The 12230-nt window shown below is 46.4% G+C and overlaps 1 protein-coding gene across 1 annotated transcript in view; it reads right to left on the bottom strand.

Annotated features, from left to right (window-relative positions):
- Window positions 1-5056: 5056 nt before the first annotated feature.
- riox1 (ribosomal oxygenase 1) overlaps window positions 5057-12230 on the bottom strand; it is a 49499-nt gene continuing 42325 nt past the window's right edge. The window contains exons 12-15 of the mRNA XM_038815003.1: window positions 11446-11566; window positions 8620-8719; window positions 8297-8383; window positions 5057-5598 (exon numbers count right to left, since the gene is read on the bottom strand). Coding sequence (XP_038670931.1) covers window positions 5524-5598; window positions 8297-8383; window positions 8620-8719; window positions 11446-11566 — 383 coding nt within the window. The 3' untranslated portion in view covers window positions 5057-5523. The remainder of the gene's footprint in view (window positions 5599-8296; window positions 8384-8619; window positions 8720-11445; window positions 11567-12230) is intronic.

Genomic DNA, 12230 nt, shown 5'->3' with positions numbered 1-12230 from the left:
ATCTACCTCCCGTCTTCCCCATTTTAACCCCTTTCCCCCCATCCCCTTGCCGACCCCTCAATCCTCCTTGAAGAAATCAATGAACGGTTTCTACCTCCGGGTGAACCCTTCTACTGACCTTCCACCTCCGGGTGAACCCTTCTACTGACCTTCCACCTCCGGGTGAACCCTTCTACTGACCTTCCACCTCCGGGTGAATCCTTCTACTGACCTTCCACCTCCGGGTGAACCCTTCTACTGACCTTCCACCTCCGGGTGAATCCTTCTACTGATCTTCCACCTCCGGGTGAATCCTTCTACTGACCCCCGCACAGCAAACTTGATCTTCTCCATCCGCAGGAATTCGGCTAAGTCGCTCACCCACACCCCTGCCTTCGGCAGCTCCGAGTCCTCCCAACGGAACAAAATCCATCTGCGGGCTCTCAGGGAGGCAAAAGCCAACACATCGGCCTCTCTCTTCCCCACACTCCCGGGTATTCCGACGCACCAAATATCACCACCTCCGGACTCGGGGCCACCCCCACATCCAGAACCTCAGCCATAACATCTGGGAACCTCTGCCAGAACCCTCTCAATCTGGACACACCCAGAACCTGTGGATGTGATTTACAGGCCTCCGCGCGCACCCCCCACACCTATCCTCCACCCCCCTCAAAGGAAAACCTGCTCATCCTCGCCATTGTCATGTAGGCCTTATGCACCACTTTAAACTGGATGAGGCTTACCCTCGCACACGATGAAGACGCATTCATCCTCCGCTAGGCCTCAGCCTATGTCCCAGCCTCCACATCCTCTCCCAGCTCCTCCCATTTACACTATCCTCCACCAGGGTGCCCTGCCTCTCCATCAGTTCCTTGTAAATATCCAACATGGCAAAACGGCCCACCTCAAAAATTCCACCTTCATCTCCTCTACCAAATCGGGCAAAGTTCAACCTATGCAGCTGGGTCCAGCTCCGTGCCACCTGGATACCAACGTATCTAAAGCTCGTCCCCACCACCCTGAATGGCAACACCCCTAAACTCTTTTCCTGCCCGTTAGTATTGATCAGGGACACATCACTCTTTCCCATGTTCAATTTGTATCCCAAAAACCGGCCAAATTCCCCATAAACCCCCACAATCCCCCCAATGGGCCCGAAATATAGAACAACAGATCATCTGCATACAGCAAAACCCGCTGTTCGACCCCCAACGCTCAATCCTTCTACCCCCCGAGCGCCATTGGCAATGGCTCTATCAACAAGGCAACAGGGAGAGCGGGCACCTGTCTCGTCCTACGGTGTAGCCCAAAGTACCCGGAACTCACTCAGTTATAGGTCCTTACCAGCAGTGGTCCCAGCTCAACCCCAAACATTTTATTCAACTCGACTGGGAACCTTTAAGGACCCAGTGCCTTCCCCACCTGCATTTCCCCCATGGCATCCATCATCTGCCCCATCCATCCCATCCTCAACCTCATCTGATCCCCAACTTCAGGAGTGACTCCTGTAAAAACATCACATCCGCCTTCAGACCCCTCAAATGCGTGAACACGTGACAAGCCTGGTCGGGGTGGATGGCTGCCCGTCCATCTCGCCTGATCAGCCGTAACCCTTCTTGGGCCAGCCTATGGCATATGCCCATCCACGCCCGCCCTCCAATATCCGCCACCATCTCTGCCTTCCCAACTGTGCTACACAAACCACATCTATGTCAGCAACACCTCCCCACCCCCAAGAACCAACCCCGCCCTCCCCAGACCTTCTTCCTGATGACCCTCCACTTCATTTCCGTTAACCAGCCTGCCCACCTAGCGTGGTGACCCCTGCCTCTAACCTCTCCATCCCTCTCCAACCACCAAAGGAGAACAAAACGCACACTCAGCATCACTGCTCCCCAGTCGAAACCTGCCCCAAACTACCCACCCCAACCATTTGGCCATAAACACAAAGCTCCTCTTCAAGGTTTAGTGTCCTCACACTCCTCCCAGTTCATGGTCTCTCAAAGTCCACCATCTCCTCCAGCGAGTCAAAATAAAACTCCTTCTTCTAATAAGTCACCCACAAGCAGGCCGGGTACAAAACCCCAAACTCCCTTCTTGAAGAGGGCAGCCTTTACAAGGTTGAACCCAGCTCTCCTCTTTGCCAACTCCGCCCCCAGATCCTGGTGGACCCACAGCTCACTCGCTTCCCAGGTGTACCTCCTGGACTGTCACAGCCATTTCAAAATACTTTCCTTGTCCAAGAAACAGTGCAACTGCACCATCATTGCCCTGGGCGGCTCCCCACCTGCAGCCTCCTCCTCAGTACCCTGTGCATCTGATCCACCATGAGGGGCCAAATGAAAGCCCCTCCCCTATCAACTTCTCCAGCACCCTCGCCACATACTTGGCAACCTTTGCTTCCTCCATGCCCTCGGGCATCCTGACTATCGTCAAATGCTGTCGCCTGGACTGATTCTTCAGGTCCTCCAACTTCTCTCTCTCAGCCCCTTCTGCCTGTCCACCACCATTCCCAACTCTGCCTCTAGCGAGGTCATCCGCTCCTCGTGCTCCCCCATGTCTGAATCGCCAGACCGAGCCTCCAGCCTCTGCTCCACTATCTTAATCGCTGCTCTGAGCGGCTCCACCACCTGAGCCAGGTCTTCATAGAATTTACAGTGCAGGCCATTCGGCCCATCGAGTCTGCACCAGGTCTTGTAACAAGCACCCTATCCCCGTAACCCCACCCAGCACCATCCCAACAGGTCTTCCGAGGCCTCCTTCCTCTGCTGCTGGAACGTATTGATTAAAAACTCCACCAGTTGGCTCCATCGACCATTGGGTGGGCAGCACTGCCCCCTTGCCCTCTACCATCTTATCCTGTGGTGCACCCCGAAAACTGTTCCAGTTGCTCTTTCTAGTGGCACTTCTCGTCCTGTGATCCATGCACCTGAATCACCAGAGGAGTGTTATCTTCCCTGGGCACTCACATGCCTTTTGTCAAAAAGACGTTTGTAGGGGTAGGGAAGGACCAACAAAATCCAGCTTGCGTGGGAGCCACCAAATGTGTGACCACTCACTCCAAGGCCAGCACCGGAAGTCGCCTTATTCATTTAGCCCATCTGCTGCGAAATCCCTCAACCATACTTCCGTTACCTCCAGACTTTGTAAAGGTTTTGATACAACTGAATGGCTTGCTAGGCCATGTCAGAGGGCATTTAAAAGTTAACCACATTTGCTTTGATTTACAGAGGGGGAGGAAAAGAGAAACATGGGGCAAACCAGGTGAGAATTCTATATGCTTCCATTCTTAGCAGGTTTTTGACATCCTGTGAAATCTGCAACCCATCTTAGTTTAGTAACAATAATTTCCTCCCCAAGACTTGCCAGGTGGCTTTAAGTAAATCAGGTTGGGCTATGTTTGATCCTCAGTTTGTTGCCGTATTAACTTTACTTTGGCTGCATTTCCAACAAGGACATTGCAATTGAGTAGTGCCCCTGGGCTGAAATCAGTGCCTGCAATCCTAGTCTCTACCCCTGCTGGAATCCAGTTTCACAGATGAGAATAAGATAGCTGCGTAACTTACTGGCACCGGGAGTAAGGTCTCACACATGAAGTGTCAGCTTGGCTCAGTGCTCTTGTCACAAGCCAGGATTCCAGTACTTGAACACGCAACCTCAGCTGACCTTCCAGCATTGAGGGAGTGTTGTACTGTTGGAGGTGCTGCCTTTTGGATCAGACGTGAAATCAAATCAATCTGCCGATTAGATGGATGTAAAAGATCCCGCATTAACAAAAAGAGCAAGGGAAATCTTCTGAAGCCCGGCTCAACTTTCATTCCTCAAGTATCATCAATAGAATGATGATAACAGATTAACTAGGGGCAGCACGGTAGCATGGTGGTTAGCATAAATGCTTCACAGCTCCAGGGTCCCAGGTTCGGTTCCCGGCTGGGTCACTGTCTGTGCGGAGTCTGCACGTCCTCCCCATGTGTGCGTGGGTTTCCTCCGGGTGCTCCGGTTTCCTCCCACAGTCCAAAGATGTGCGGGTTAGGTGGATTGGCCATGCTAAATTGCCCGTAGTGTCCTAAAAAGTAAGGTTGGGGGGGGGGTTGTTGGGTTACGAGTATAGGGTGGATACGTGGGTTTGAGTAGGGTGATCATTGCTCGGCACAACATCGAGGGCCGAAGGGCCTGTTCTGTGCTGTACTGTTCTAAAAAAAAAACTCATCATATAGCGGGCTGTTGTTTGTGGAACAAACCGACCTGTGGTTGCCTGCATAAAAAGGAAAGCCACGTTACAAAAAGTAACTTGGTGGCTTTAAAGCACCCTGGGACATCAAGGGTGGGAAAAGCTCTACAAATGGGAGCTGGTTTTCCCCCACTAGCCACCTGTCAAGGTAGGTGAGGGAAAGTATATAGCACGTTACATGGCAGCTGTACTTTAGTACATTGTCTGATTATTGCAGCTCCTAATGATGCAGCCCAAGTCAATTCAAATAGCTGAGCTGACACCCATTTAATCAAATAGTATAGACCAGGGGTGGGCAAACTTTTCCGTGCAAGGGCCACATTCAGAAATTCACAATTCACAAAGGGCCGCATAGTATATTAAGTAAAATAATTACTTCACCCGGTTATGATTCTGGGCGCCTCATATAGAACATAGAACAGTACAGCACAGAACAGGCCCTTCGGCCCTCGACGTTGTGCCGAGCAATGATCACCCTACTCAAGTCAACGTATCCACCCTATACCAGTAAGTAACCCAACAGCCCCCCCCCCCCCATTAACCTTAAAAAAAAAAAAAATTTTTTTAAAAAAATTTTTTTTTTTTTTAATGACTTGGTGGGCCGCAGAAATACCTTTGGCGGGCCGCATGCGGCCCGTAGTTTGCCCACCCCTGGTATAGACCACTTGGGCCATCCTGTCTTTGCTGGCATCCAAATAGTCTCATATCCGTTTTCCTATAGCCTTTCAAATGTTTCCTTTCAAATATATGGAATGCAAATTTTCAAGTAAATTATTTTTTTGACGTATACTTCATTATTTCATTATTCTTCTTCCCCTTCCAGAGAAGTATGAAACCCAGAAATAAGGTTACATAATTTGTTTTAATAGTTATTTTTTCAGAGCATTCTTACATCGCATTTACATAAAGAGCACACCCTTACAACGCAGCATCAACTATAAAACCATAATTCAAATGCTCATCTGCATGTTATGCACATCTCGATTTCATTAAATCAAATTGTTTTGCTGTACGTGCATAGAAAGTACGGCAAAATACACAGGATCTTCAAAGTTGTGTAAAGACAAACCATTGTATACAGTCATTACAGTGAACGAGGCATTCATTCCTCAGTAGTCGGTATGCTCTTGCTTATAAACCAATTGCTACATTAAAAAAGGGCAAGTTTTAGGATCAGTCAGACTGAAAAAAAACCTATTTAAATCAAACCTGATATTAAAGTATTTTGTACAATGAACAATATGCTAACTTTGTAATAGATTATAACTAGATATGAAACTCTTTTAAAAGGTCCAGTTCCTAATAAAAGATTAGTCCCTCTTAGGCAGCAATGGATATTCAGTCATCAATAGACCTTTCTCATACAAGGCGGCAGCTAAGGAGATCTGTGGAAAGAAGGAAAGCGACAAAGGTTGGATGGTTAAGAATATTTTGTTCCGTTCTGTCAATTTAAGGAAGACACTTATTGAGACCTGATGGCTCAGTCAGTGATCAGTGACTAGCCACTCCACACAAGAGTACTCAAGCTCTGGGGCTGACTCCCTGGACTGTGGCGAGTTAACTTATTGTCTTATGACAGTAAGGAAGGTTGATGTAATTGGCCTCAGTGTCGCTCAGTTATCCTAGGTTCCCATTATAGATTGCTGGTTTAGCCCACAAGGCTAAATCGCTGGCTTTTAAAGCAGGCCAGCAGCACGGTTCGATTCCCGTACCAGCCTCCCCGGACAGGCGCCGGAATGTGGCGACTAGGGGCTTTTCACAGTAACTCCATTGAAGCCTACTCGTGACAATAAGCGATTTTCATTTCATTTATTGAGCTGAAAGGATTTGGATGGTTATTGGCTGAGCACAGGACCACACTCTGCATTCTGAACAGTTGCTTGACACAATTGTCAAGGGCTACTCATGGCTAATGGCCAGAAAGCTGACGGAAGGCACCTGTGGAAACAATCCCCTCTCTTCTCCCCCCCGCCCCCGACAACATCTTTCAGAAAAAATGGGGAAGAAAATAATTAACAAAAATCTGCACTGTTTCAACGTTTATTCACAAATTATAAACATCGCTACAAGAGTCGTGATCGGTGAGGGCCGGATGAATAAAAGCAATGTGCACTCCTACTAAAAAGGGTTTCCTCGCAGAAGTATAATTCAGTTACAACACATCTGGAGACCATTTGGCCCATTGTGCCTGCACTTTGCTCTCTGAATGAGCATTTCACTTAGTGCATTCTCCCACCATCTCCTTGTAACCCTGCACAATGTTCCTGTTCCAGTAAGTCTAATTCTCTTTTCAATGCTTCAATTGAACCGGCCTCCACAACACTCAGGCAGCATATTCCAGATCCCAATCACTCGCTGTGTTAAAAATCTTTTCCCCTTGCCGTTTTTTTCAATTACTTCCACCCTCGTTCTCAATCCTTTCACAACAGGGAATAGTTTCTCCCCATGAATGCAGTCTAGATACCTGGTTATCGAAGAGAAGCTGACGATGCTCTTCAATGAAAAACTGTTCAAGTCAAAAAGCAAGATTGAGAGTGACCTCTCCGGTCTCTTCAACGAGCGTAAAATTCCACAACCTGTGACTGCTGAAGCCAATCTGGCATGACTGTTTGAAAACCAGCTGTCCCTACCAGCAAAATAGCTTAATAATAATTTTGAACACCCCTATCAATCTCTTCTTGGTCTTGTTTTCTCCAAGAAAAGTTTCAACGTTTCCAATATTTTTTCACATATTTACAGCACTGTATTAAAATCACAAACTAGAACTGCTGTAACACACTGTTATTGCCGAAGTGGAAAGGAGGGTTTTAGCAATGAAGATCCTCATAGCTTCACAAAGTTATCAGACAATTAGAAACCTGGGCCAGGATTCTCCCCTACCCGGCGGGGCGAGGGGTCCCGACGTATTGGAGTGGCGTCAACCACTCCGGCGTTGGGCCTCCCCAAAGGTGCGGAATTCTCTGCACCTTTAGGGGCCAAGCCCTCACATTGAGGGGCTAGGCCCGCGCCAGAGTGGTTGCCGCTCCGCCGACTGGCGCGAACGGCCTTTGGCGCCACGCCAGCTGGGGCCGAAAGGCCTTTGCCGGCCGGTGGAAGTCCGTGCATGCGCCGGTGCGTCAGCGGCTGCTGACGTCATACCGGCGCATGCGCAGGGGAGGGGGCCTCTTCTGCCCCCGCCATGGTGAAGGCCATGGCGGGGCGGAAGAAAATGAGTGCCCCCCACGGCACAGGCCCGCCCGCTGATCGGTGGGCCCCGATGGCGGGCCAGGCCACCGTGGGGGTACCCCCCGGGGTCAGATCGCCCCCCCCCCCCCCCCAAAAGGATCCCGGAGCCCGCCCGCGCCACCAATCCCGCCAGCACCAGATGTTTTGAATGCCGCCAGCGGGATTGGCCTGTCAACAGCGGGACTTCGGCCCATCACGGGCCGGAGAATCGCCGCGGGAGGCCCACCGACCGGCTCGATTCCCGCCCCCGCCGATTCCCGAGTGGCGGAGAATTCAGGCCACGGCGGGGGCGGGATTGACGCCAACGCCGGGCGATTCTCCGACCCCCCGGGGGGCGCCCCAGCTCCCTGATCTTAACTGGGTCAGTAGTTTAAATATTACAATTCACGAATTCACGGGAAAAGTGTACCAAAACTTGGGCACATTCACTGAATGATAAAGAGGCCATTCAGTCTATAGTGTCTGAGCTAGCTCTTTAAAAGAGCTCATACACTCTCTTGCTTCTTCCCTTTAGCCAAGTTAAATTCTCTCCTGAAAATTATGACTGAATCTCCTTCCAGCAATCTTGCAGGCAGTACACTCCACATCACAACTCTCAGTCAAATATAGTCTCATCTCAACCTCTGGGTTTATTTTTGGCAATTAAAAACATCTGTCTCCTCTAGTTACTGGCATCTTCTCCATATTTACTCTATCTAAACCTGTCACAATTTTGAACACCTCTTAGATCAGCCCTTAACCTCCGGCAATTCTATGCAAATACCTACCGAAGCCCTCTCAGCTTAGGTCAGATAACGTAGCACAGACCATACAAATACTCCTGGGTTTGAACTCTACCAAAGCCAAGATATTTCATACCTTGTCATCCAGATTTCCAGCTGGAAGACTATCAACCTTTATATATTGAGGGTACGAGCAAAGTAAGAGTTCTACCCCATCAGCAAGCTGAAAGAGAAATGTAAACATTTTATGTTTGCAGAAAAAGTGCACATTTCTTTGAGCACCTTCTACCCACAGTCAACATATTACCCAGAGGAAATAAACACAATAGTATGGTGCTCCAGCAATCATTTTTCAGGTCATTCTGTACAGATTACTAAACTTGTGAAAGAAAATTTCAATGAAAATAAAAGCATTTTGTTTTATACTGTAGCAAATGAACTTAGGACAATTCATCTTACCTCTGGATCTATTTCTATACATTTTTCCTCCTCCTTGTGGTAGTCTCTGGAATTTTCTATTGTGTAGTACAGCAATATACTGCCGTTCTCGCCACATAACCTATGGAGGACAAGCAATGCAGATAATCCTACATAGATTAGCATTCTTTGTTTGCAAAGTCTGTACTCGAGAAATGGAACAGTCTTCGACATTTGCTGGTCAATTTCAGCACTATGCTTTAATGAAATATAAAGCACCCTCCATTTTGTGTCAGCAAGACGTCATAAACACCTACTGCTGACAAGTAGCTCTCCTGCAACATAAAACTATAGCCATCAGCAATAAGAGCCTCCTCCATGGAAATCTAGGTGTGCTAATTCAGTGCTTTTATGTAGAGGGTCCACACTTCCTAGTAAGTGGATTGAGCCTTTTCATGTTTATTTCCTAGTGGATTCATAATTGATAGAGTGGGCTGGACTGGGTTTAAACACGGGTCTGAAAGGGGACAGTACATTTTGACAAACCACTGTGCCATCCTCTTTCCTCATTTGAAAAGTTACTGGGATTCATTACACACAAAGCTATAAATTATTGAGAAACCATTCAGCACAAGGAAAGAGCTGCTGTCTCTCAATTATTGTATTAACTTTACACTGAAAAGTACAATAGTTTGGCTGCTTGAAGAGAACTGTGCTACACAATAGCATCAGAAACTTGTATCTCTAGATCCAGATGGCAACACATTCTCCCAACATAAGCCTTTCCCAAAGGAGAATGAATGGAAACAGAAAACACAAAGCAAACATTACAAGCTGATCAGTGCCATAAACAGGAGGAAAAATTAACACTTTGGACGTAACATTTAATTAGATCTGGAGAGAGGAATAGTTTGGGCTATGGGCTTCAACATTGCTTGATAATTGTTGGATGAAAAGTGCTGCAGGATGGATTATATTTGAACTTTCCTTGCTGTTTCACCTTGCCATTAATTAAACAATCATTTGAAGTAATTGCCCGGCAAAGATTCCTTTGGAGTCTAGCATGCTCCATCTACCAAGAGCTAGCAATCATCCCAGAGCTACCATGTTTACTGGATAAGCACTTCAGTGAGAAATGTGCATTCCTCAAACTCTGGCCTCGTATGCAGCTCCCACTTCCTTTGACTCACCATTGGCAACTGTGTCTTTGGTAATTTAGGCCCCAAGCTCTGAATTCTCCCCCCAAAACTTCTGCATTTCTCCAAATCTTTCTCCTCCTGTAAGACTTTCTTTGATGCTTCCCTCTTTCACAAAGCTTTTAATGGCCTGTCCTAATACATGGCCTGTCCTAATACAGAGTCGTGAACACAGCCCAGTCCATCACGCGAATCTGTCTCCCACCCATTGACTATGTCTACAACTCCTGCTACCTCGGGAAAGACCCCTCCCGCCTGGCTTATTCATTCTTCCAACTTCTTCCATCGGGCAGAAGATACAAAGGTCTGAGAACACGCACAAACAGACTCAAAAACAGCTTCTTCCCCGCTGATACCAGACTCCTAAATGACCCTCTTATGGACTGAACTGGTCTGTCTATGCATATTCTCTACTGTTGTAGCAATATACGCTGCATGCTTCACCCGATGTCTATGTATTCACATTTTGTATTTATTGTATGTCCTATGTTTTTCATGTATGGAAGGATCTGCCAGGACTGTACACAGAACAATATTTTTCACTGTACCTCTGTACATGTGACAATAAATCCAAATCTAATATTATCTTCTTTGGCTCAGCATGAAGTTTTATTTTGTTACACTCCAGGGGAAGTGCCTTGGACTGCTTTCCTATGTTAGGAACTATACAAGTGTAAATGGTTTTTGTTTATGGGGAAAATATTCAGTGAAAAATCACTGCTTCCTTGCCTTTTTATGATTGAGGAAAACAGCACATATCTCCATTCGGAAGGAAACCACAAACAAGTCAGGTTAGTAAAAGACCCAATTTTAATGCACCATCCGACTGCAAGTGCTGGCATTAACCCAACAGAAATTGGTGCGCATACAAACATTTAAAAAAAGTTTTTCTATTAAAGATACTGTACGAATGTAAGTTATCATAAAAGTTAGTACTTATGCTCTTCAAGATTTCCAACAGGAAAGCTTGGATAAATTATAACAGGAGGGAGTGACAGATTTTGCAAGGAAAGCACTTCCCTGGAGAAGATCCTCCCGTTTTGATCTAATTGTGAAACGTCATTCAGTTTCCCAAAGAGCTTCCATGGCAATACATTTGTTTTAATATGCAATGACTGTTACAATGTGGCACCAATTTGTGTATGGAAAGGTCCCACAAACAGCGATGCTAATAACTGACCAGATATTCTGTCTTAATGCTGATGTCTGAGAGATAAATGTTGGCCAGGATACCCGGGAGAACTTCCCTGCCCTTCTTCAAAACAAATCACGGAGACTCTCAGGATCCTGGCCGGCACACAGCCCTCTGCAAATAATATTTTACATTTTCAGTACAGAATTCTTTGCTGAGTAATGACCGCTTATCACACTTCCATTTTATTCAAAACTGACTGACCAAACATTATAGCCCCCAAATTGAAAAAGATGCATAGGAATGTTCAAAGATTAGTATTTCCTGTCAGAAAGTTTTGAGCAGCTTTGAACATTATAGTGGGGATGTATTTTATTAAATTATCCCTCTGTTCATTCCTTTTTAATTGGCATACCACATTAGTACTCAAGTCCCAGTAGATATCATGTGGTAAGGCAAAGCCATAAAAAGCACAACTGATGAGATTTCACAATGTGATTATTCTAAAACATGTTGTACAGAAAAGTAGAAATGAGAGACCTGCCAATATTACTGCGAAGCATTCGTATCCGGGTACTTCCTCGTATCTGCAGAACAACATTGCGTGGCCCACCATCTCTCCATCGGGCTGGTGCACTGTACACAGTACATGCAAGTTCCTCTAGGAGAAAAAATGCAAATTGTCTCTAACACTGGGAAGATGCAGTTTTGTTTGCACACAGAACATTACATGCTGAAACTGAACATAGCTGATTTTTAATCTAAATTCATCTCTGCACAGAAATAGTTAGAAAACGCTTTCCAGCAAGTGAACTTTCCATGAATGAGTCCCCAAGCAGATGTTCTGTAATTAACAGTATCTCAAGAGTACGCTAATGGATGGCAATTCTTTCAGGAGATGAGGCAAGGAAAGGTTAGGGAGAAAAGAAGAAGCTATGCTGACATTATGATGTGTAATTGTTGATAAACACAGGTAATCACTCAACTAATAGTTGTTTACTGGGGATAAAACAGCACCAACACCAAGATACTATCTACATTACCTCAAAATTGCTTTCAAGGCTCCTTCATCAACCCTTCAGGGTTAACTTCTTCCATCGGGCAGGAGATACAGAAGTCTGAGAACATGCACAAACAGACTCAAAAACAGCTTCTTCCCCACTGTCACCAGACTCCTAAATGACCCTCTTATGGACTGACCTCATTAACACTGCACCCTGTATGCTTCATCCAATGCCAGTGCTTATGTAGTTACATTGTATATGTTGTGTTGCCCTATTATGTATTTTCTTTTATTCCCTTTTCTTCCCATGTACTGAATGATC

The sequence above is a fragment of the Scyliorhinus canicula genome, chromosome 1 (genome assembly GCF_902713615.1).
Source record: "Scyliorhinus canicula chromosome 1, sScyCan1.1, whole genome shotgun sequence".
Lineage (NCBI taxonomy): Eukaryota > Metazoa > Chordata > Chondrichthyes > Carcharhiniformes > Scyliorhinidae > Scyliorhinus > Scyliorhinus canicula.
Note: the sequence above shows the minus strand (reverse complement) of the source record. Positions and strands in the feature narration are given on the sequence as shown.